Source organism: Xenopus tropicalis, chromosome 5 (genome assembly GCF_000004195.4).
Source record: "Xenopus tropicalis strain Nigerian chromosome 5, UCB_Xtro_10.0, whole genome shotgun sequence".
Lineage (NCBI taxonomy): Eukaryota > Metazoa > Chordata > Amphibia > Anura > Pipidae > Xenopus > Xenopus tropicalis.
The window spans coordinates 89,364,869-89,392,427 of record NC_030681.2 but is presented as its reverse complement, the minus strand read 5'-3'; the positions used below and the strand labels follow the sequence as shown (position 1 = coordinate 89,392,427).

Below are 27,559 nucleotides of genomic sequence, written 5' to 3'. Positions count from 1 at the left end.
TGAAGATGCAAAGCAATGATATTGGCACTAATGAACAGCAGGCTGTAATGTGTCATGGAGATTTGTGGTTTAGTGTGTAATGTACAAACACATTTATGTTTTTTTTGTTTTTTTTTTAAACAAATACATTTACAGATGAACATTTTTCTTAAGGCTTAAGTTAATCCTTTGACTGAGTAATTATAACTGAAAACGCATTAGCTTGAACAAACAAAGTGTGCACTGCATTTAAGCACTAAAAAACTCAAATCATAATCTCTTAAGCAATGTAAATATTTTATTCAGAAATTGCTAGCGTTTGCAGTTTAGTGATTATTCATTCTGGTTAGTCAGTCAGTGAAATTTTACATGGCTACTATAAATGTTCCGTAAGACGAAAAATAAGTAAAATTCTTTTCTCCCAGGATTAATTGAATAGTAAAAGAGCCAAAAGTGTTAAAGAACGTGGTTGAGTTTCTATTTATACATGTGGAAATAATAAGGCTCAAATGAGGAGTCAAGTTGGAGAAAAGAGCAAGTTTCCATATTTCTATCCATCTATATAGTGATATCCTCTTACCCATAGAGCCATGGAACATAATTTGATGGGGAAGCCTGCCTGCTTAGTGTATTTTAATGCGTGCTTGATTTATAATCATTTTGCTTTAAAATAGAAGGGAAGTTATTGTCAAGACAAGTCACTTAAATCTATTTTTTTTTTTTACTTTCTTAACTAATTATTTACTATTATTTATCAACAGCCCGAAACAGTGTAAGGGTGTATAAATGCAACATACACACTGCATACAAAAGTCTAAAAGGTAAAGGGTGTATGAGATATGGTGCAGAGAGGGGCAAGATCAGGTGAGTGGAAGGTGTGGCGGTGAACATTGCATTTAACTGGTAGCAACATCATATTGTGTATGCTAAAGGCATACTAGGCTAGTTGAAGGTAACCTTATAACGTGGATAATCTTCTAAAAAAAATGTTTTTTTAAGAAGTTGTAAGATATTCATGTTCCAGTCTGCTGAAACAGGGGATTGAATTGCAGCAAAGATTTGCAGCCCTAGCAAAGTCTTGAATGCATGTATGTAAACAGCAGTTGAGGAGCAGATCAGTTGAAGAGAGTAACAATCAATTTTGGGAAGTACTTTGAGATAACTTCAGTGCTGTAAAGTAAAACAGAGTTGTGAACTGCTTTGAATGCCAGGCTTATCACTTCAAATGTTATCCTGAAAGGTAGCAGAAGCCAGAGTAGGGACAGGTATGGAAGATAAAACTATTACTGAGGTGTATGAGCCTTGCAGCAGCTTTTATTATGGACTGGAGAGGTGACAGTATCTGGAGGGAAAGAGAAACCGAGTTACATTAATGCATGATATGAAGCAACATTTTGGTGGCATCTTGGGTAATAACTGGTTGTGTTTTGAAAATATTTCTTAGGTAAAATTGACTTGCGTTAGTTATTTACTGGATATTGGGAGTGAAGGACAGTGTAGACTCAGACAAATCCCAAGACACTGGGCCATGGGACATGGGGTGGTAGTGGAGTTGTTAACAGTAAAATACACTTCTGGGATGTTCTAGGTGTTGGATAGAAGAAAGAGAACCATTTCTGTTTTAGAGAGGTTTAATTTAAGCTAACGTTGGGACAGGCAAGTAGTGAGAGATGACAATAAGAGCTAATCAATAAGAGACTAGTTAATAGATCTGGGTTGAGATTCGGAGAGGAGAAATTCATTTCAGTATAGTTGGCATAATGGTGGTATTGGGAACCATATCACTAGTTTGTCCTTATTGCAAACACCTGAAAACAAGAATTGTTGCCATTTATGGCACTCTGTATTTTTAAAAAGCTGAAACTCACGCTTCACTCTCTGGAAAGCCCACAGGTTAATTGGAGAACGGAAAGAGGAATAACAAAGATCCACATATCAGATGATATCAATAGCCTTGTAAAGGAGGCCAGACATTTTTATAACTACAAACCCTCCATCCACAACATTTTTAATTGTAATTCTTGTTACCCAAGTGGGAACACACATTATTCTAACATAGACAGCAATTTCATACCACTTTTACCCAAATATACTTAAACGTGATAACGGTTTGGCAAGGATTACTCCAATAAAGTAGTAATCCACCCAAAATTGTTGCACCTATTTGAGATTATCCCAATTAGAGTCCTCCCAAAAAACCATTTTTTTTTCTACTGCTCAAAAAAGTGGATCTATGCTTAGTTGCCATAAAGTAAAAAGGTAGTGTCACAAAATTGCTTAAAGGAGAATGCAAGTCAAAATTTAAAAAGCATACTGCCCAATAGTCCTCCTATTGTTTAGTAAAAATGCCACACTTTTGGCTACCCTAATCAAATATTTACTCAGTCACACTTACTTCACTTTTCTAGAACAGGCAGCCATCTCTAAAAAGTATTCTCCCTTCCTTTCCCTCCTTGCTTCATACTGCACATGTGTTTCATTCCCTCCCCCCCTCCCCTCTGGCAGATCCACTTCTGATTGGCTGATGGGCATGTGTAGCTCAGAACAACAGACAGGATCAAGTTACACACATGCTCAAAGAATAGGAAAGCTGCCGCTGGCAGCCTACAGGAAGGGGAGAGAGATTTCAGTGATGTCACTGTAGTCTTCACACTGCTGTAGGCTGCCAGCACCATATCTCAGAGAAGCAAGCAGAGATCTGGGAATTTAGGTATGCAGTAAGTACTTTAAAAGAATGCCTTTAGACTTACTTTTAATCTATATTAACCTTTCATTGTCCTTTAAATAGGACTCTCTAGAAAATGGCATAAATGCAGTTCATATATTTTGGTGTTTTCTTAGCTTTCTAAATAAATGGGGTTCCACCGATCAATCTTTATCTGTCTACATTTCATCATAAACTACTGCAGTATTGTTTCTCCTGTGCACAACTTTATCTCTTTTTATTTTATTTTATTCTACGTGTTTGAATGTGTTACAATAGCACCTATGGGACCATAAACAGTAGTTTTATAGACCAGACATGGTTTTAGTTCATACAAAACTAAAAGCAGCTGTTCATTTACAAGACATTTCTTCATTGCAGCGTTTTAATTTCCATAATGTCAGTTCATTCATTATTTAAACCTTAATCTATATGCTGTAATTAAACTGTTGGGGATTATTCTACTTTTTAGCTTTTCCGCCAGTTAATTTTTTATTAAATTCCTTTCCTTGACTGTGAGTAAAACTGGTTCCACTATTCACTTTGCATATTGTATGAGTTATAATGTGGCTGTTTATACAACTTTTTAGCATATAGGTTAAATAAAATTAAAGACGTTAGTGTGTTTTCCAGGGCACCTTAAAGTGACTTTTTGATTTCATGCAGAGAAATTGCTATTAGAATTCTCCAGTCTGTACTTTCTCTCTTCTTTGAATTACAGGGTTCCTTTGGTATCCAAGAATCTTTCAAATTTTGTTATAAGGGTTTTTGCCCATTCTTGCTTGCAGATCATTTCTAGTTCTAGGATCTTCGTGGCCTATCTTGCGTGTTTTAGCTGAGCCCAAAGAGGGGTGGCGAAGCCCATTCCAAAACCTTTAGCTTTCTTTTCCTCAAGTGGCTCTTTTGGCTTTTGAGGTTGGTTTAGGATCATTGTATTGTCAGAGCATCCCCTTTTTCAGCATCTTGCCTGACTGAATTCATTTTTCCCTCCTAAAAGTGAAATGTTTACTTTGCCACTTGCTACCATACAACCCTGAATCATAATGGATAATCCCCCATGTTAGAAAGGTATTTTTTCTTTCATCAAACTTTTGGTTATTGTGGCCAAAGAGTTGAACTATAGGTAATGTGTCCACAGCACTTCCCAAAAGGCCTCTGGCTTGTCTAGATGCTGTTTTGCATGCCTTAGATTTTGACATTTTTGAAATGGTTGCGTGTAAAGCTTCCTCCTAATGACTCTACTGTGCATATCACATTTGTGCAAACAGTGTGACACTACTCCTGTGTCGGCCACTCCATGTTTGTATAGGTTACCAGTATACAACCTACCCCCGCTTCTCCTTTGTTGTGACTGTTTTGTTAGCAGGCGTCCATTATACAGGGGGTTATCTATGCAATTGTAATCTAATTATCTATCTAGCAAGGACCAAACAGAGTAGCTTTGAGTTCCCATTTTGCCCAGTTTAGCTCAATAAATAACAAAAAACATAGATTTTTTGTAAGTAAATGTGAAAAGTTAGACAATCCCTAATTGTTGAGCTTCATGTTGTAAAGGGGGTATTTTTAAAACGCCATGCAACATGTTGGAACTATATAAATGATTAAAGCAATAATAGTTTCTAAGCTAGCATTGGTGTAATAGAGTTTTAATTTAATTTTTTTTTAATTATTTGAGTATTAAAGCTAACAGAAAGTATGGCATGAATTATTTCTTTTTGTGAGTAATATACTTTTTACCAGGTTTTTGCCACCTTTCCTTCACAAAATCACAATTGTCCTCCCATGCTGACCATCAAACTTAGGTGGGGTGTTTGCTAGCTATTGTATCATGGTCTCCTAACATAAGAAGCAGTTAAATTAAAAAAATTAGCATAGGTGCATGTAAACTTTAGAGCTTAACTTTATGTAAATTTATGTAAAGAGATGGCATTGATAGGCACATAGCCCTAGCATACACAGTGCATGTTTTATAGAATAAGGGAAAGAGTCTACAGCTGTGTATAGGTTAGGTGAGCCTCCCTCCCCTCCTTACAGTGTCTTTGCCAGATCATGCTACTTGTATATCTGGAATTGTGGGAAAAACCCTTTTGTTTCAGGAAGGACATCTGGCTGCTTTTAGCTCAATTCCTTGAAACTTTACTGGTTGTTCTATTACATTTCAACTCATTAACCTAGCCTTAATTTTGCAGTGGGACAGTGACCAATAGCTGCAGTTAGATGTTTGAAAGTCAATGTTCTGGATTTAAAGCGACAAAAAGAAACACCAGTACAATTATTATCATTAAATATAACAATGGCTGTATAAGGGATGAAACCTGATTGTTAATGCACATAATATAACTTGATATTGTTTCCATGACAACCATATTTTTGTCTTTCACCCTTCTAATAAGTACATTTATGACCCAGTTCTTTTTCTTTGACTTCATGAACATTTGGCCTTTGAACTTTTATTCAGCTATTCATGGAAAAGCAGCATTTAGCTTATTTTCTGTGTGCCTGTCAGTTGCATTATACATTAGCAAGTAGACTTCTGTGTTAAATCCGCATACTCACTGGACCACACAAAAATGAATGAAGATATTATCTTTTGTTGTAACATGCAGTAGCTTTATTTAACAATGATCTTACAGTTTCTACAATACTCTGTTAGAAGGTACTCAGAAGGTAAGTGGCAGGCTTCAGGCTTTATAAAAATCAATGTCCTGTGTGCAAATTGTATAAATATTTGTGGGGTTTTGCCAGAAACATAAATTACTAGCTTCTTCTAACACAACAGTTTAGCCTGTAGAATGATCTAGATCCTTGAATAAAAGTTTGGGCTTGATGTGGTCTTGACCAACCTGTTTTGTATATTTCCTTTTTTTGGTTTAGTTCTCTGTTTAAAGGAGAATGCAAGTCAAAATTTAAAAAGCATACTGCCCAATAGTCCTCCTATTGTTTAGTAAAAACGCCACACTTTTGGCTCACCTAATCATATATTTACTCAGTCACACTTACTTCACATTTTCTAGAACAGGCAGCCATCTCTAAAAAGGTATTCTCCCTTCCTTTCCCTCCTTGCTTCATACTGCACATGTGTTTCATTCCCTCCCCCCCTCCCCTCTGCCAGATCCGCTTCTGATTGGCTGGTGGGCATGTGTAGCTCAGAACAGGAGACAGGATCAAGTTACACACATGCTCAGAGAATAGGAAGGCTGCTGCTGGCAGCCTACAGGAAGGGGAGAGAGATTTCAGTGATGTCACTGTAGTCTTCACACCGCTGTAGGCTGCCAGCACCATATCTCAGAGAAGCAAGCAGGGAATTTAGATATGCAGTAAGTACTTAAAAAGAATGCCTTTAGACTTACTTTTAATTTATATTAACCTTTCATTGTCCTTTAAGCCTTTAGTGTCCCACATACAGAGAAGTGGTGTGGTTTGAGTTGAGAATTAACTTGTTGACCCTTTTCTAGGCTCGACCAGTTTTAGGCCATCTGTACTTCTAGCTGTATATATGATAAACCACCACAAGGGGTGGTGTGAGAATTTTTGGTCTAATTATTATTTCATGTTACCTAGGTAAACTGGCATCAAGGTAAATCTTTTGCTCAACTAATACCCTAAAAAATGAAAGGCAGCTTCGATCACATGCCAGAACCATCAGATGATTTTATTAATTCATCTAAATCAATATGCTTGACGTGTTTAATCATAGGCATGATTGAAGCTGCCTTTCATTTTCGTTGGTCTACCACTCCCTAAAGCTATGGGTTCGGAGCCTCTAGCACCCATACCACCCATCAACAGCGGTGAGTTTTTAATTGTTTGGAATTCTTTCTGACCTATTTATTTTTGCACATTGCTGGGAAACGAGCGACGGACCAGGGGTTTTATTCACACCCGGGTCAATATTATACTTAGGTACGATTTGATTTAATTTATTGACTGTTTGCTTCATGTACCGACGTCTTAGTCAGTTAGAATCTTTATGCTTGAAAAGATTTATGAACAGGTATGGGATCACTTATCCTGAAACCCGTTATCCAGAAAGTTTCAAATTACGGAAAGGCCTTCTTCCGTAGACTCTATTATAAGCAAATAATTTTAATTTTTAAAAATAATTTCCTTTTTCTCGGTAATAATAACAGTGCCTTGTACTTGATCCCAATTGTGATGTAATTAATCCTTATAGGAGGCAAAACAAGCCTATTTGGTTTATTTAATATTAAAATAATATTTAGTAGACTTAAGCTATGAAGATCCAAATTACGGAAAGATTCCTTAACTGGAAAACCCCAGGTCCAGAGCATTCCGGATAACAGGTCCCATACCTATATTAGGAATAAGCCTAATATGGTTTTCATCTATTAATTTTGTTTTTACTAATACCTGCCTAATTTAGTTGATCTACACGGAAGGCAAATCTAATGTATCTGCCAGTACAACTATGACATTTCATATCCTGTTTGTGGACTGAAGATCAAAATTATGCTGCATTCGGTACAATGTAGATAGGGGCTGATTAGTGCTTTGTAAAATAGGAGCCTTAACCTAGTCTATCCTGACCCAAAAACTTGGCCCTTCTTGCTGCTGACTGGTGTCACTTGCTGCAGCTAGGTTTATTATCTACAAATATCCGTAGGTTTTTCTTTTTATAAAAGATTTACCCTTCTTAGAACTAGCAAGTGTTTTTATGCATATTTAAGCATCGTGGTACAATATTTTACATCCTTTTGCCAATTATTTAGTGTACTGGTCTTGTGATCTACAGTTTTACACAGTATCTTTGGGAAAAACCTTGTATGCCCCTTAAAGAACTTTGTGTCTGGCTTTAAAGTACCTCATCCATACACGCACCGATAATATCGTACGAAACCTCGTTTCGTGCGATATTCGGTGCGTGTATGGCAAGTCGGTGAGTCGACCGATATCGCAGGATGCTGCTGATATCGGTCGACTCACCGATCGGGCCGGTTTAAAGATTTTGATCGGGCGCCATTGAAGGCGCCTGAGCAAAATCTGTCTTCGGGGATGAATCGGCAGAAGCAGGTAGAAATCTATTGTTTCTAACTCCATATCTGACGATTCAGCCCTGAACAGTTAGTGGCGCATTGTACAATCTTTCGTGCGACAAGATCTAAAATCGCCACGTGTGTGGCCATCTTTATGCTTTTGTATTACAGCTCCATTGTCATCCGATGCCCTGCCCTTGTTGAGGGCGGATATAAAGGAATTTATGTCAATGCTTAATTCATTTATAGACCATGACTGCTTTGCATTATCTAGAATAATGGGTCCAAATGATCCATAGAAGATTATTTTCTAAAATTAAAACTTGGTAATGTTAATGTAAAATGTCTTCCATGCGTGGCTTATGAATAAAAACAACATCTGTTGGTAAACATAAATTTCTGACTACCCCATTATAAGTGTCAATTTATAACTTGATGTCAGATTTATGCTTTGTGGTAGAGTGAGCAGGCTAATTTGAGTTTGTCTTCACCTTATATTTGCTTTTCTGTTGCTGATATATAAAGTGCTAATGCGCTTAATTGCATTGATAATGTAAAGCATTGAATTGTAACATTCTAACATTTGCTTTAGCCATTGTTCACTTGCTTTTCTAAATATAATATGTGATATTCTGACAGGGCACGCAAACACAATCTTCCTTTTCCTACTATAGTGAGGAATTAATTATTGAGCCCAAATATCACGCCTTGAAAATATCACTTTAACCTGCTGTGTGTTTTGTGTAGGAGGATAAACAATCCAATACAGTAATGGAAGATACTTTTTTGTGTTTTCCACAAAAGATTCAAACCATTCTCTACATGACTAAAGTTTTCTATCACAATTTGATTTCCAGTTCAGATTTGAATGTTACATTTATGCATTTTATAGTTTCTAGAAGTTCTGACTGGTAAGGCTAAGGACCCACGGAGCAAGTTAGTCGCCCGAGATAGATTGCTCTGAAATGCCTTTCCACCTGCAACAATAGAAATTGCCAGTGAAAAGGCAGACGCATTGCTTCGGCTTCCCAAAGTCACGCAAAGTTTCCTCTAGCATGATTATGCGCCGGCCTTCCACCGGGGACTCTTATCTAGCGCAGGTGACTCAATCCATGGGTTGGTCCTTTTGCCCCCTTGGGTTTTTTTTGCCCCTCAGTGGCATGGTGTAAACTGTTTGATTTGTTTTCACCTTCCTCTGGATCAGCCAACTTTAAAGCAGTTTTCATTTAGACAGGTAGGTTGAGCTTAATGTATGTTTGCCTATTTTTAGCCTTAGCTACTATGTTATGATGTGCCACTTTTGGAACTCTCTATGCCCTGTCAATTTATATGTGCTAGTTTATCCTGACAAAAAACCTGATAGCTCACTATACCAATACATGTGGAGAAGGGTGACATTTGTACCCCTTTAAACATTTTGCCATGTATCTTATTGAATTGTGCAGTCTTCTATTGACTGTACTGCTGATTAGGATATTTTTCCCATTTTTGGGCAAAAAGTGCTTAGATCTTGCCCAGTGTAGTGCCCAATATAATTTATTATACTATTATTCTTTTTTCATTGGTTTTGTGTAGTTGCTCATTATTTTCCATTTTGCTACAAATCAGGAATATCAGGAATCCAGTAGTTCAAGCATTCAACTATAAATTAATTTTTGGCACAACATACATGACCTTATAAAGGATTCATCAATTGTGCTTTCAGTACAACACTGTTTACTTTGATTGCGCAGTACTTTGTCAAAAGTTTGTTTTCAGAATGCTTTGTATTGAAGGATAATTGCTTAAGTGCTTAAAATACATTTGATATTCCTACAGCCTTTATTTTTTTATAATCTAAACAAAATAACTACAGGTATTGGATCCAGAATGCTTGGGACCTGGGGTTTTCTGAATAAGGGGGTTTTCATATGTTTTCATATGCTAAGTCTACTAAAAAAATAATAATAAACATTAAATAAACCCAATAAGATTGTTTTGCAACCAATAAGTACTAATTATATCTTAGTTGGGATCAAGTACAAGGTGATGTTTTATTATTATTATTATTATTATTATTATTATTATTATAATAATAATAATAATAATAATAATAATAATAATAATAATAATAGAGAAAAGAAATAGGAATAGAGTCTATGGGAGATGGCCTCCCCATAATTTTGCGCATTCTGGATAACAGGCTTTTGGATAGCAGATCACAAACTTGTACAAATAATGTAAATTAAGTAAGAGAAGTAAAATGGGGGTTTAAGGATGCAGTGTGGAAAAAAAATATTGGCAACATCAGTACAAATGACACCTGCTGGGAGCTATATAGAAATATTTCTACTCTGTAAATCAGGGTTCCTCAAACTGCGGGCCGTATACGGCCCTCCAGGGTAATTTACCCGGCCCCCCGCTGCATCCTCACCCCAGGCAGTGGAGAGAGAGGACTCAGCAGGGAGCGGGACAGGGGAGCTGAGAGGGAGGACAGATGGCGCTGGCAGAGAGAGGACTCAGCGCGAGTAGGAGCTGAAAGACGGATGGAGCGGGGGGGACTGGAAGAGGTAGGACTCAGTGGGCAGAGGGTGGAAAGACAGAACGCGGGAGCGGGGGGGTAGTGGTGCTGGAAGAGAATGCAGGAGTGGGCCATAGTTTAAAGGGGGTGGGGTGATGAAATGAAATGGCCCCTTGCTTAAGTTTGAGGACCCCTGCTGTACATGCTGAAAGTGTTGTCACCTTGCTATGATTGCATTTTGTTGGACTGTCTTAGTGACAGTTTTCACAGTGAATTGCCTAACTTATCCTAGCAGCAATGAGAAATTGCAGTAGATAGAAATCCAAAAGGAATACGAGAAACAGCTTTTGTGTGCAGTGGTCCAAAGGCAGCCAGGCTGGTGTTCAGAGCATAGGACATTATAATGAGAAAACTTCATGCTTTTGTTGGAAAGCTGGAATGATTGAATCTAAAAGTATTTGAAGATTGGCTGTTGCTAAAATCCAGCCAAACCTTCATTGCTCAGTATTGACATAGAATAATGCTAGCTATCTGCAAGCCTAAGTTAATTAAATCTTGGAAGGCCCTTTGGGTGGCTAGCACTGCCTGGTGTAATGTTGTAGAAAAGATGCATATGTATCACATGCAGATGAAATGTGCACTTTCAGATATGCTAAACAAGTTCACTTTAAAGCCATTTCCATAATGCAATTATATGCAATGAGGTATTTAAAAACTGCCCAAAGACATTATTTAAATGTTTTCACTTTGAATTACTTTCATTGTTTTAAATTCAGTCAGTCTGAAACATCTTGAATTTGGTTGTACTTTCTGTTCACATTATTGCATATTACCTTCTAAACATTTAATAATTAATACTGCTCATATTCACACATATGTATTGTGGCTTGAGATATAAATTGAGGGGCATTCACATCATAATGATTTCACTAACATCTAAATTATTGTGATGGCGCCATTCTGTTTTACTAAGTTTTTATAGGTGCATATTTGCATACAGGAGAGACCATAAAAAGTGCAGTTTGGCATGCGCACCTCAAAAGAATTACACATAACCTATAAAATGTGTTTGCTGCTTGTTACTTACTGATTTATGATATTTTAGCATTATATGATCATTTTTAAAATCTAAGTAAAATATCTGTATTTTATAGAAAACAAATTTATTTCTTTTTCTTACAACACTTGTTCAAATGTTTGCCAAAAAGTTTTTTCCTTAAATCCTTACAAAATAAAATGTTAGAATTGTATTTTCTTCTGACAACTGTACAAATAGCAATTTGGGCTTTCTTAGGTATTATATAATTATTAATAACATGTTTAAAAATCACCAACATATTTAACAGCTCAGTGCATATACTCAACATACGGATTACAAACAAAACAGTACAAGAGGTAAAGAGGGTAAAAAAGTTACCTTACAGATTTCATGAAAGATTAAGGGGGTTATATATCAAAATTGGTATATGTGTAATTTTCAATTTTTTTTTTTAAATTCAGATAACCTCAAAATGTTACCTATTTATTAAAAAAAAATTGGGTTAAATTAAACTGTAAAATAAAGATCAAATTCCTTGAACTTGTATTTTATTTATGATTTTTAATGGGTCAACAAGCTCATAAAAAATTTTGAAAAACTTGAGTTGATTTAATAGTTTAAATTGTGCCCAGGACAGCTCCCATTGACTTCTACGTGACCTTGCAAACTTTTAGATGCCAAAGTATTACATTTAAGTTTTTTTGCTATCTAAACTTAACCCATTATTCAAATCCGTGATTTTCCAGGAATCACAGAGGAAAAAAATACGAACTTTGATAGTAACTTTGAAGTAATACCCTCTTTACATATAATTTAGGTATTTTGATATTTTATATGTTGCTGAGAATTAGCTACAGAATTTTATGTGTTACTAACTAGCTATAAAGGGGGGTTTATATACATTGGTGTTTAGTAGGGCTTCAAACTTTTTCCTTTTACGCTAAAAGGAATCACACCTGCAACAAATCCCGAGTCAAGATTGAGAAGGAGTGTATAAAGAAATCTTGAAGCAAAGAGGAGATCGATCCAACTGTACTGTTCACATGAGTTTGTTTAAAATAGAGGCAGTCTTACTTTTTATGATAACCCTGTATGTCGTGAAGTCATTGCTCCTGAAAGGCTTTTCCATAGTATTGCTTGCAGTCATTATAGTTTGTGTATATTTCCATTCTGTCTGTATAGAAATATGTTTGAAGCAGTAGATTTTGCTTTATTTTTCTGCTATTCAGTATAAAGTCAAAAGCTGGTAAGTGTATGAATTTTGTATAAATATTGGGAGTGGGAGCTATGTAAGTTAAGCTTTCTTTGTGACAAGTACAATCTAAATATTTACTGAAACCCTTCAAGCATTGACATTTTTTTCCTATGACTGTTAAGTACTTATAATTGGAAGGAAGTACAAATATTGTAAGGATAAATAAATCATATTTCAACAAAATTAGAATTATCTTGTATATTAAACTAGGTTTTCCCTTTTAGCATTCTCTAATAACTGAAAATACAAAATACATGACACATAAATATAATGTTATTTTTTAGAGTATATAGAGTATGGCTTTTTGGTTAAAAAAATGTGTATTTGTGATTCAGATATTCAGTAGAAAAAATGTCTGAAACTTCATGTGTTTGTATTGTCTTTCAGAAAGCTGTGAGAAATCATTTTTCATATTGCAGTGCTGCTGACAATTTAAATACACAATATAGTTTACAGTGGGATTGTTTCTTCTGTTAGCATTGTAGGTGTATTTGACAGTTAACACTTTACTGATCTTAATACAATCAAACTACTTTTAATGCTTGAATTTTGTAGAAACCTTAAAATGATTATTAAAGCCATCTGTGAAAGTGTGTGTGTGTGTATGTATGTATGTATGTATGTATATATATATGTATATATATATATATATATATATATATATATATATATATAATTTTGATATTTACAGCAATTGTAAAATTACAAAATTCTCTTTAAATTGTTGCAGCCCAGAATAATGAAATGAATAGCAGAATGCATTCAAAATGACCCTATGCAATTTCAAACATAAGGCACTGAACTGAAAAATTATTATTATTTTATTAGCAAGTAATTTTCTATTGGAGAAGTGTAAATACATAAAACACATGACATAAAGAACACAATTTTAGTTGTCAACTATATAATAAAATCAGTTAAATTATCTACTGCTAATATTAGGAAGCAAAACACTCTTCTAATGTAAAAGAAAATTATGCTATTTGACTAGAATGGATCAAAGCTACAGACTGTTCTTTTATATGTAATGGTTTTAACCCTGCTTTCTTAGCACTGAAAATGTAAGTGGAATTTCCAGTAAATTAAAAAAAAAAAATCTCTGCACTACTTGCTTCCTATATTTTGTTCAGTCTTGAGAACTTCTCCCTCTGTAGTCACATTTATTCTAAAATTAAAGACATAAACAGTGCTAAGACAATATAAAAACAGAGCAGAAATGAGGCAGGGAGTCACTATAATAGTGTTTCCTTTATTTTAAGCTAGTTAAAGTTTCAAGGTGTTGTTAATATGAGGCTTAAACTTACAGTATATTATATAGGATATGTTTCTGATCTGGAATATGTCGAGTTAAAGAATGTGGAAAATTGTTCTCTTTTTTTTCCACTTTCTTTTTCATAGTAGTTTAAATATTTTCAAAATGGAAAAGTATATAACATACATGTTAAATTCATTTGCGTTTGCCTGTTAAATTAATGCAAGAGTGTACTGTACAGCTGCTTAAATTTCTAAGCACCGTATTCTTCCCTAAAACAGCCAGACAGCAACTTGGGGATTGGATAAATTTGCAGGCACCGCATGATTCATATTTTGTAATTTTTCATGCTAGTCTGCAAACCTTGAAGTGGTAATATGTTAAGCACTACATTATAAACACTTCTTTAGTTCTAAGACAGAATTATAAGGATGTGTGAAAGGTAGCCTTTTCCTTTCCCTCTTTCTTTCAGTCTGATGAACATCACTTCTGACAGATTTAAGAATGATTCAAGTAGAAAAATAGTGCACACCGTTGGAGTGTGTGCAGACCCTTTTTTAAACATTAGCAAGCAATTGTTCAATCTTTTGTGTTAAAACTGTTCTTTTCTTGATACTTACACTTGACCAAGTACTATTTTTGTCTTCTCACTCCATTGGAAGTATTTTAGCAGTCCTATAAATTATTTATCCATGACAATGGAAGTCAGAATATATATTTTTTGTATATTCAGTGAGTTAAAAAAGTTAGGTTTAAGAAACAATGGGGGAAAATGTAATAAAAGTTGTTAATAGATAAAATATGCACAATGTTAAAATAAAAAACTATTCCTTTGTGCAAGCAATCACTTCTACGCATAAATTGAATACAAGCTTTAGCAAACCTGCCAGTAGAAGGAATGCGCGGTGTATGTAATAATAATAATTACTGAAAATTAAAAATTCACAACCACATAACTGTCTAGTCAAGAATATATTTTATTATTTATGACTTATTATATTTCTCCCAAAGCATTAAACATATTTACATGGTGATATTATTGTTCCCAGTAATGTTGCACCTGTTGTTTTAAAATTGGCCTTTCTAGAATCCCTGTAGCATAGGAGATGTCTGTTTTAAATTATCTCGTAGAAAGATTGACAGAAAAAGTCTGTTAGTAGCTAGAAATATTGGCAGGAGTTGCTGAAGGAACTAAATCTGGACTAGGCCACTTTTTGATGTTTTATATTATTTTTTTTCTGAAGTTCAGTCAAAGTATGCCTAATCCAATCACTAAAGCTGGTCTCATCAATCAAACATTGTTCTGCATAAGCTGCAGTGAAAACAAAGTTTCTCTTAGAACGTTGTTTGTTGACCATACATTTATGTAGTTTCCATTTTGTGTGCAGTGACTTGAAATGCCAAATATCACTCATGCGTTTTTTTTTCTTCAAAATAAATTTGTTTTTGGAATATGTGTATAAACAACTACAAAGAGGAAATAACGGATGGATTGCTTGGTACAAAAACCACATTTGATAACTTTGGCAAAGTTTTTTCTTTTTCCTCTGTGCAAATGAAGTTCCAAGCTTCCTGCAGTCAGCTTTGCAACTGTGCGTGGCCAACTTCACACCATAGCCTTTTATGACTAGTGGTGGACATTAGACTTAAGTAGTGATTGCACCTGTGATACTGACCAGCTTTTCCATGACGTCAGAGGAAATGTCTTCCTTCTTGTGCCCACTCAGCTTTTATTTCCTGATGGGACCATACCATTTTTATTAAATCAGTTGCTGCTGGGAGAAGTTTGCAGGGCATTTAACAATTTTCCCGCCTGTGTGTTTTACCTTCCATAAATTTGACATGAATATTTTGAGAAGGTTGAGTTAGCAGAGATGTGTATGGAATCTGGAGGTATTACTTGCCAAAATGTCTAGTTTCCATGGGGGCTAGCATTTGACTGATAAAACTTAATTTGATATTTTCTCTCCACAGAAGTGTTACCCAGATTTAAAATGCAAGATAGGTGCAGATTCATGCCAGGGAGACATTTTTAGTCAGAAAACTACATCTATTAAAACTCTAAATAAAAACTTATAAAAAAAAAAAAAAAAAGAAAACTATGTCTAATAGGGCCACATAGGGTGGATAAAGTACTCCACAAGACTCTAGACTGAAGGTTTAAAGTTTTGGATGACTATGAGAAAAAAATTTATGAACACATGTTTGGCTTCACTAACAGAGTTTTACAGGAAAAAATACTTCTACCAGAATGCTTTTCTATGATATCCAGCAAGTTTCACACTGTGTAAGAGTAAAACACTTTATGCCTTTATTGTATCACGCTATTCACTGGTTGAAACATTTTAAGAACAAAATATACCATTACTCACAAGTAAAAGCCTAAAACGTATTTTCCTTTGTATTTTTCTCAAACGTTTAAGAAGTGCAAAATATAACAGGTTTTTTTTGGAGGGGGGGGGCACTGTTCAGGCAACTATGTATAATAAGCCACTTGGCACGAAAAAAAACCTGTCCTGTCAAGTTCTTTTCTGTCCTGGAATTAATCATTTCCCTTATGAACTTGCATTGTATTAACTTTAGGGCAATTTTGCTTAACTGTCAGGGATTACTAATTTAGTGGGTTTTCTTTATCAAAGCTTTAACACCTTTTTGTAAATAATGGTGTTTGACTGCTCAACAAATGTATTATTTGCAAATTCCAGCCTGCATCTCCTGTCCACAAAAGGGGTATCTCACACCTTGTTTTTATTACTGCTAAAAAGAAACATTTATATTTATAAAGGATTTTTCAATTTCTCTTTAGATTACAACTATGCATCTGTTTAGCTGTTCTCCATCTAGGCCTAGGGGGTTTCAGAAGTTCCTTTCGCTCAAACCTTTTTTGGATCATGGCCACCTTTTTAACAAGGTTATACATAAATAAAAATATTTTCATTAGTTTTATACATTCATAAAGGGTTGACCCCATACTACTACACTTTGTAATATGTTCCTCACACATTATATTCTATTTCTGCTTTCTTGGTTTCTTAAGTATTTTACAAATTTGGTCTATGTTGCCTTTTAACATATCTCTTTATAGACTTATATAATCATCCTGCTTTCATGCATTTGAACAGAGAATAGCCCTAGGTTGATAACTCGCAGAACGGTACAGAATGTACTTTGGAAGTTAAAATATGTGACTAAGCCCACAGTTATGCACTAGCGGAGATATTAGGACCCCTGTTAAACACTGTGGGATATGTTGTCAGTATGGCTGTGAATCAAGGGAACTTACATCATATTTGTAATAATGGGATCACTTTACTGTGCTGTGTACAAAACGAACTTAATAAGCATGTGGATCGAAAATTGGTCCACCATGCTTTGTTTTCGGTCTTATAGTCATAGGTGACTTCATAGCTACATATTAACAGTAGGTTCAAAAGCAATTACAGACATCTGTAATTTTTTTTTTAATGCACGGAAGTAAGATTTACTTTTTGAGTATTCTGTGTTCAGTTTCAATTGGAATCTTCAATTAATTCACATGATGCAGCAATGTCCCGCTTGGCAGTAGAAACAAAGTTAGGTAATGAATGTGTAATTAAAATTCAGAGCCCATGTAAAATTTTCCAAATGTAAAGACATGATTTTAGCTTTGCTGGCAATGTAAGTAATCTCAATTTGTAAATACTCATTTTCAAAAAATATATATTTTGTACCACTGAAATGACAAAACTTTACTACGAGCAAATGAAATTACTGGCTTCTCTTCACGGGCTTACAAGAAAATAGAGAACTTGTCAGCTGAGACTAAACCTGTATCACGTAGAATGAAACTAACCTTCCACACAGTCTGCTTCATTAGACTAAATGATATTTCTCTTGCCCAAATTGGTTCAACCTATTCCCTTCCTGGTTTCCTTATTTTACTTTCTTCCTCTTACTCAAATGTTAATCTCAAGTCATTCTATATTGGCATGAGTATTTTCTTCATTGTCTGTTTTCTGTATTGTGACTTGATATCATACTGGATATTGTCAACTGATTCTCATTTATTATTAACCTACTTGAAAAAGAAAAACTTTACTACAAAGATGAGAAAAATAATTCTAATTTCTTCTAAAATGCTAAATACTTGTTAAAACATGTTATGTACTTATTTAAAACCCACACATTCCTTCAGTATCCTATTTGGAGATTTAATTAGAGATGTTAATTATGTCCATTAAACTAAGCAATAGGTGTAGACATTTTTCTATTGACACCATATTTGACCATTGTTTAGTCTTGCTATTAGGTACTAGACGTAAAAAAGATTTTACAGTAGTGCTACAAGATAGAGCAACAAAGAACAGTGGTTTCTCCAGAATAAGTGAGCCATTGGCCAAGATAATGTCAGTGGACAATGTTCTGAATCCATATTCTGCACTTTGTAATTAGCTCCTATGTAAGGGACCCATGGCTGTGCCAGAGAGGCTGTCTTTGGTCTTGCAGACCAGGGAATTTTACATACACTAACAGCCTCAAGGAGGAAGAGTCTCACTTCTTAACACTCTTGTTTCTCATTAAGTATTACTGGCATTTACCTGAGTATTATCGGCGTTTACCTCTACATATTATACCTGCTTATGTTTCAGTCACATGTTCACTTTTCTTTTGTGGACCTAACGCAGTTGTCATCATCGGTGTTGTGTATTGCTTTTCATTCCTTCTTGACTTGGCCTTTTTTCCCAAAAATTTTTTTAATGGGGCATGGTTATAAATATGGAAATGACTTGCAAACATATCCTCAGAATGAATAGAGTATGTTGGTCTAAGATTATGTTCTACAAGTCCATTACAAAGTTGAAATGGTGGTTAATACATTAAGTACATCTACTAAAATCAATATTCGGACTTTCCAAAGTCACTTATCAGTTTGTTTTTATTTCTGTTAATACAAATAATTAATGATAATGTCCAAGGTCTATTGTGCAAAAATTGCCAATAATAGAAACTTACAACATATAGAACATTTTACACAAAAATAAGAATTTTGTCAAGCTGTGTTTCTTTATCAATTTATTCTTTAATAAATGTGGAGTAAAACATAATGATAATCTTTATACTTGGTAATCAAAGGATTGGCAGATAATTTGGTTTTTGTGATGTCTGCTGGAGCTGCCATGGTACTAGATCTAGTATGGTAAAATTAAATATCATCCGTGGGTTCAAGGTGAACATTAACCATATTATTATGAAAAATAACAAATGCCCTTTTGGCTTTTCCAAGCAACAACTTTTTTGAGGAATAATTTTTTCAGTACCCAAGTATTAACCAACAAGAACATACAGCCACTATATTTTACTTAATAACATAGCTGTGGGCACTAGTAATGAGTGCAACTGCCCTGCTTTGTTTCAGTTCACTAAATGACAAAATGATTCCAAATCCATGGGCATTTTTTTCCCATGTGGAAAAAAACATAATTTTTCCCCCCGACAAAACATAATACATAGCTAAATTCAAGCATACATTTGTGAAAACATTTGCCTCTCACGAATACACAAATTTCGGTACAAATCTGTATCAGGCGAAAAAATGTTGGCACATATCACAATATATTAAAGCCTGTGAATAAATAGAATTTGTTAGATAATTATATCACCTGCACCTCGCCACCCCCACCCCCTTTATTTATTAACCCCTCTTGTGTTGAAGGAAAATTACACAGCATAGTAGTAAAAAAACAAAAATTTTTGTGAAAAAAGTATATGATGCCTTTTTGTTTTTTTTTGTTTTTTAAGACATATCCCTTCTCTAAATTCACCAATTACCAATGACATCACCGTCATTTTGGGTTTCTGAGAAAAGCTTGATATGTTTGTCAATTTATTGTGTGTTTCTACTTAATTTGCAGGAAGAGTGCTTTTTGAACCTCGAAGCGCCAATAGCCAGAGTATGTGGGTATGATACACCATTCCCTCACATCTTTGAGCCTTTCTATATTCCTGACAAATGGAAATGCTATGATGCCCTCAGAAAAATGATTAATTACTGAGTTTTATTACTGGTTATTTTGTGTAAGTATCTAAAGTTTTTTTTTTTAGAAAAATATTGTCAAATATTTTACATTTAAAGAGTACATTTCCCTTTAAACTAGTAGACTATTGAAAAATGTTGTTATCCTGTTATGCTAGATATTCCTAACTATAATGCCTAATCTTTTTAAATCTTTATTTCTTTTCTGGTTTGGTGTTATAAAATATCACTTTATTTCAGATTTTCTATAGACCATGTGCAAATATAATATACTATTAGCCCATACCTACCAAAAGGATATTTGCTTTCAAACAGGCAATCCAGTAAATGCTGCATTTATACAGTAAATGTACACATTGTGAAAACAAATATCGTAAGACTTGCAAGGGTCTTGAAGCTTGATATGTTAAAAATAGCATCCAAAGAAATGTGAATGTTGCATCTTGATAAATGTGTAATGGGGTCAACAGTAAATGCTGGATGCAAATTCTGCAGTTGCTAATGTTTGCAAAATTAGCATTCACTTAGATCTTGCATCTGATCCATGTGCTCCCCCGTTCCCTGCACCTACGGGTATTCTTTCTAGCTCCTACATATGTAACATAAGAGGCGTGAATACGGACACCCATGGGCAGATGCAGCCCACTCGCACTGCAAATACATAGGAACAAAGTATAAAAAGTATGGTGTGCTGCTCCTGTTTGTTTACATTTTCCCCTTTTTATTAGATGTTTAGTATAAGGTTTCCTTTGCACCTGTTCGCACTTGCATTGCCAGTTTAATCACAAGCATTTAAAGGACTTAATTAGTCCATGCAATCTCCTAATGTGTAGAAATTGTAGACTCCTTAGAGCATGACAGTCAGGTCCTTGACAGCCCATGTCCCAAATTCCACATTGTTTGGCAGACAAGCTTTTTAAAACACTGGGACACCACTGGATTTGATAGGCCCTGATTTACAGGTTGCAAAGATTTATTTTTACTAAAATTCAAATATTTGCTCATATCTTAATTTTTATTTAATTATATTGCAGAACCTGAGTGAAGCACAAGAATGAAGTAAAAGTGAATATCTGAATAAGATGTTTATGCAGATAACTCTCTTAAAAAAACAATGGCTGATCTCTTACTGGAAACACCATGATCACAAACCAACAATGTTTGATGTCCAAGGCAAAATGAGGATTTTAACAACGAAAGAGCTATGTGTTCTTGTAATATTAAGAGTTTTTATCTACTCTGTATAGGTCAATATAAAAAAGTATTGAATAAATAACATAAATAAATTGGTTATTATCTAATCTTATAGAATTGTATTTGATTTGTGTCTTTCTTGTGTTCTGGAAAGGGGTAACTGAATCCTTCTTTGGTAAGCAAAGTTGGATGACCCAGGACCAACAGGTTTATAGGCCTTCAAGTTCAGGTACCAAATCTTTGCAAGAATGTGAACCCTTGAAAAACATCCTTACCCCTGTAGATTTGTGTGAGAAAACTGGTTGCAGTTCATTTAGGGAGTACCACTAATATCTCCATTATTATTAAGGGTGTTGTTTACATTTGAGCCAACTTTTAATTGTGAACGACCTCTTCTAACAACTTCTTAATTAGTCTTTGTATTTTATCATTTGTTTTCCTTCCTATTCTGTGTCTTCTTTCTACTTTCAAATGGTATCACTGACTCCAGCAACAATTCAGTCTCTCTCTCCTATTCATCTAAAACTATAAAAAATTTCAAGTTGCAAAATGTCACAGTACCTCAGAGTATCATTGTCTACATCAACTAAAATTTAATGTGAAGTTTACCAACCCCAGAATCCAAAAATAGAACAATAGAGCCCAATAAAGGCACTCACTACATGTCACTTGTTAGTTTTACAACCTTATGTGTATAGTGGCCTTATAATATAGCTGTCAACTTCATCACATTGTGGTGTCACAAGGGTATATATATATCCATAATACTATAGTGCTTGCTACACTTGATAAAGTGTAAACCATGTAGTGTGTATTGATTTGCTGCGTCTAAATGACTTCTGTTTGTATACTTGGTACTCTTGTATAAGTATTTACTGCTTACAGTTTGGATATGTGTGCATTACATCTGGTAGCAAAACTGAATGTGCATTGTGTTTATCATTTGTTTGTCCCTTATGTCGTACATGACCCTTTGCTTGTTAAGCCTACATGTATTATTACATTTATTTTCCTATTTTCTTGACATTTGCCTTGGAAAAAAACAAAATCTTGTATGCAGACAAGGCATCAGTGAGGTTTTATCACATAAAAGCATATGCTATGTTATAACCATTGTGTCTGCCTAGCTTGGTCTTTCAAGAAAAAAAAAATGTTTACCCTCAATGAAGCAGCATCATAAAGACCTGTCTTTAAATAAAACAGGCCTGCATAAGTCTCTCAAATTCTATATAATTTGGCATAATTAAAAGTAGCTATTTTATCCTACTACAATTTACTCTTACTTTGTGTACCTACAATTTAAATGCTCAGCATGAATTCAGATGGTTTATTTAAGTCAAGGCTAGCCCACACATACAGGATGAAGATTTGCAATTATCATTTACTCTAAAAGAAAACATTAAAAAAACATGACTGTGCGTAAAGTTCATGCAAAGTTTGCTAAAATGTTTGGAAACTAAGCGAGTTGTAAATCCTAACCTATTCAAACAAATTATTCAGCATGTTAATCAAATGGCAGACAGGGAGAACAAAATATTTTAAGACTTTTTTGCATAAGTGTCACATCACTTACTAGAGGCTCATTCCAACAGAGCAGCACCATCAATTTCTGCAACCTGGAGGTGAAAATGAGGAAAGTGATGTAATAGGCAGGGCTGCCAGTTAGGTTCAGAAGCAGTGGTCAGGCAGCTTGAGGTTATGTTGTGCGGCAAAAATGCAAACGTTGGAAACAGGCCAAGTTTTGGATATTCAGGCAGCATTGACTCCAAATCAGAAATAGACTGAGGTCAACAAGCTGGTGGGTTTAGAGTCCATAGTAGGTGAAGATCACTTAGAGGCCCATTAACATTCTCATTTTCGTGGTCCTTAAAAAGAAGGAAAGCCATTTTGGCATTTTACTGTCAATAGATTTGCCACATTAGTGCCACCTAGAACACTATATTCTTCAGAATAAATACCATACTTGAATAAAGTGCCCTGAAAGCTTTTTCTGTTTGCTTAAGATTGCAGCTACCATTTTAGCTTGGTCTTCATAGCTTCCAGCTGTATAGCTCTAGCTGTTATAGCTCAGATTACACAATCCTAAGGGAGGAGGGAGGGGGCAGGAGAGAACTGTGCAGGCGGCAATGAAGGATTTTTCTTTGAGAGGAAGTCAGATACCCGAAGAACATGTTTACAAAAAAGGAGACAAGAAATCCTTTGATAGAGGACTCGGTGCAGCTTTTCTGTGAGTGCTTATGGCTGTATTTACATAGACCTTTCTGATAAAGCATACTTTACCTTTACTTCTCCTTTAAACGCTCATTCTCTAATGCCACAAATGGCAAATGGATCGTCTGAAAAATCTGAAAACTTTTTAATAACAGGAGGCGAAAGAAGATCTTTCAATTGGAAACGGGACAGCTGCCCATTGACTTCTACATTACCTCAACAGCCATTAGATAACAAAGTTTTATATTAGTGGTTTTCATGGTGTAATAAATCACAATTTTTAACAAAAAAATTTGGGCTTTAGCGCAAAAAACACTAATCAAAATAAAATACGAACATTAATAAATGCCCCCTTTAGTCTCAGAGGGGGGAGTCCATAAATAGGCAGGGTGCATGTGCAACTAGGCAAGCACCACTAGGCATGCAGATGTAATGCAAGCGTAAGACGCATCAAGACGCACTCACACGCAGTGACCTCTGTTGTGCATAAAATGATGCTTGCGCAGAGTGTACTGCCAGATCCAGGGATGAGCCAAAGGGTTAGTTTTCTGACAATAAGGCAACAATGTAAAATTTTTTTGTTTTACATAAACCCCACCTGAAGCAGAAAACAACTAAAATGTTGAATTAACAGAGTCTTATTTTATTACAATAGGTGCTGTCATCTGCAATAAAAACCAATGTGTAAAGCTTTTTGTACACATGGATTGAAAAATGTAGGCAGTTTGACCATTTTTGGTTTAATGGCCAGATCATTGTTCCCTGATGGGGCACGTCAACACGTCACTGTGGAAATTTTGTAGGGATAGCTAAATTTCTTCACAAAGTATACTTTCTTAAAAAAAAAAAAAAAAAAAAATATATATATAATATATATATATATAGGTTTGTGAGATTATCTTATGGTTAGTGGATTTTATGACCCCCAAACTCCAGGCTGAGTTTTGTTTGCATGAATAAAAATCCTATTTACATATCTGAGTCTCTAGACCTTTTTATTTTTGGTATCCTATAAATATGTTGTATCCATCAGATACAGATGTTTCCTGGTTGTTTTTTTTTTTTTGTATCATTTTGTCTTTTTACCCAAGACCATGTGGGTTGTAATATTATATAATGTTTGACAACTGTGTTGATTTGAAAATGTTGGTGAAAGATAATTATTTGTAAGAGAGATTTTGCTTGGCAGGCTCTTTCATTATTTCAGACTCTGGCCTGGTTATGAGTTACAGCCTACCTTCAGGTGGCTTAAAAGTCAACATAGTTATATATTTATATATAATATATGGTATTCATTTGTTTTGAAGGGACAAGTATGTTGAGAACCGAACTGGTTTAGCCAAGAACTTCTCAGTCTTTAAATCAATTTTAAAGCGCAGGAACATCTACTCCAGTAGCAAAAAAAGATGTTGGGGATAAGCTGTAATGGCTTTTGAGATTTTCTTCCATGACAGGAAACTAAATATCTGCTTTTTGGTTAAAACCTTTCCATATTCAGCAGGAAATCCTAAAAGGACAAATGGTTCCAAGCCCAGATGCAATCTTGTATATAACACAATACTGAAGAATTATTATAATTTACTGCAAAGCCTAGCTCCTTATAATACAGTGTCTACTGCATATACAGTACCAGTGATTTATTTGCATGGTATTTTTTCTTTTTTTCAAAACATTTTTTGCAAGTACCTTATGGAAGGAAAGTACACTTATGTTCAAGCATGAAAATCTTTATTTCTAGAACAGATTTATTTAGTAATTGCCACTGCTATATAGTTACGCAAGCTGTTCTACATAAAAGTATGTCAATGATATGCTCAGATAACTGAATCTATGCTTATGACATTTCGCTTATCCTTAAGTAAACAAGCCTCCTCAACATGCCTGCAAACAAATTTTTCTGAATTAAAAATACCCAGACACAATTTGGCACCAAAACTGTTAGCACTGGCACAAACACATACTAAACTATTCCCCATTATTACATTATACTGACAACACTGAGGAAAGAATCATTTATCATTAACCAATTTTTTTGTTTCTGTTAAGCTAAGCATTTATCACTGCCGCCCTGTAGCACTGGGGACTTCAGTTCAGTTCTAGCCTGAGCCATATCCTCCTTTCTTCCAGGTTTTCCAGCTTCCTCCCACACATCAAAAAAAACAGGCATTAAGCTGAAGATGTATATTATGCAAATGTGTCGGTGCTATATAAATAAAGGGTCACTTTATAGCAAAGTATACACTGAAAATTCACAAAACATGGGTATTGCATGACTTTTTTGACATTTCCATAGAGATATTTTGCTAAATTTTTGTACTACAATCTGCCAATGGCGAAATGGGGAATCTGGCTGCGGATCCATGCCTGCCGAAATAAATCGCTATTAGTGAGATAAACCGCTATGGTGCCAATGAGGAGATAAGAAAGGACCAGTGTCCCGTTAGTACCTTGCCCAGATATGGACCCAGTTAAATGTGGGACAAAGCTAAGTAGGGATTATTGTGCCTCGGCAAAGCCGACCTCTGTGCTTAAAAGTCTGTAAGAAGGTGCAGCATTATCTTACACTTAGCACAAATGTTTGATTTGTCGCGCCATGGCCAATCCAATATGTTACTAACACAACACTGGCAGGACAGTCAGGGTAACATAGATGGTGCAGGGTCCCTAGAAGGAACAAAGTAGCAGGGGAGTAGGCATCAGGCTGGGGCCCAGTGGCCTGGGATACCTTATCTGATAATATTGTTCCATGAGAATTTGTGTGACAAAATGTACTTAAATGCTGATAACTCCAACAAAGGTGCATCATCATGTGAAACTCCTGTTTATTCAATACTAAGGCGTGTTACAAGTCCCTGGTGTGCCATGATGGTACAATTGCTAGCTGGCCATGAAGTTATAGGTCACCATATTACAACCTTACAACTGGCCAAGTACATATGCTGTCACATAGTTTTCTACATGCCCCGCCCCCCCATAGCATTACCAAACTTGCTTGCTGTGTCAGGAGACTGTGTAAAAGATAGCTCCTTTCTTACTCTCTTCCAATGAGGTCTGCAATTGGCTGGGTGGGCAAAGGTATTGGGGGGGTGGGGGGGAAGACATTTCATGCAGACATTTCTCTATAGGGGCAAAGACTAAAATCGGGGACAGATGTTTAGCCTAACTGCTGGAGCTCCTCAAGATTGCTCAAGTGGGTGAGACAATGATGTAGTGAAAACAAGTAACTTGTTTTCAAAACTGGTGCATTTTCTAGCAGTACAATTGATGTCTCATATTACTGTCAAATACGGTTTTATTAGCATTTCAACAAATGAATTTATCTTTTCTGAGGTACATTACACTTTTCATTGAAATTCTGGTATTAAACCACCAGAAAGCAGAATGGACCCACAGTAAAGTATAGTATTTCAGAAGAAGAAAAAAATTCCCACCTGCTTGGTATTAAATGCTTGACCTGATTTATTTACATAATAAACAAGACACCAATGCAGAGCACAATACTTTGCGCATGTAAGTTTACTCTACCATTTTCCTTGAAGCAGATTATACACTTTCACACATGCACTACCCTAGACAATACAAATCAGTTGCTTAGCCCTACAATTTTAAGCCCCTCTCCCTTATTTTTAATTATTACCAACATATGCTTTATGTATATATGTATGAGCATTTACGTGGATATCTGACTACTGGAGAACCTGTATACTTTCTGATGCATCAATAAGGGAGGGTGGACAAACAGAATACAGATCGGGTCATTGCCATTGTGTCAAGGCTTCATCTATTATATTTTGTACAAATTTAGTACTTTAGTAATGGCAGCTACAGTCAGAAGTGTCAGGAAGTATGGATGTGGGATAGGGAGAACAACAAGGGGGCCCGCAAATAGGGGCAAGAGGGGGCACTTTCCTCCTTACTAGTTGCCCTACTGGACAGCTAATCAGCTAATCTTTCTTGGGGAGCTCCAGCGGCTAGGTTTACCATCTGTCCCTGTTTTTTTTTTGCCTCTATAGAAATATGTCCGTTTGAAGTGTCCCCCCAATAACTTTGTCCACCTAGCAACACCCTATGAACAGTAGGGACACTCTGCCAATTGCAGGTATAACTGGAAGAGAGTAAGGAAAGAGCTATCTTTTACACAGCAAAGCAAGCAGGCTTCTGTTACACACTTCCTGGCTGAAAAGGCACATGAAAGTACCTTCTAGGGTTGCCACCTGTCCCGTTTTCAGAAGGGCTGTTTGGGGTTAAAACTACCTGCCTGGTTTTCCAAATAAGTAAATATGGACAGGCGTCCCATTGATTGATGCGTGGATGAGCCCATTGTCAATCACTGCATCATTGCCAAGCCCACTGACCACGCGTTCCACCTCCGTGATGTTGGCAACCCCCCTGCCCAGATTCCCTGCTGCCAGAAGGTG

At 35.5% G+C, this 27,559-nt stretch overlaps 1 protein-coding gene across 1 annotated transcript in view; it reads left to right on the top strand.

Annotated features, from left to right (window-relative positions):
• bckdhb (branched chain keto acid dehydrogenase E1, beta polypeptide) overlaps positions 1–21,042 on the top strand; it is an 82,979-nt gene extending 61,937 nt beyond the window's left edge. The window contains exons 10-11 of the mRNA XM_002936208.5: positions 19,615–19,777; positions 20,771–21,042. Of these exons, the coding sequence (XP_002936254.3) occupies positions 19,615–19,755 (141 nt within the window). The 3' untranslated portion in view covers positions 19,756–19,777; positions 20,771–21,042. The remainder of the gene's footprint in view (positions 1–19,614; positions 19,778–20,770) is intronic.
• The last annotated feature ends 6,517 nt before the right edge of the window (positions 21,043–27,559 follow it).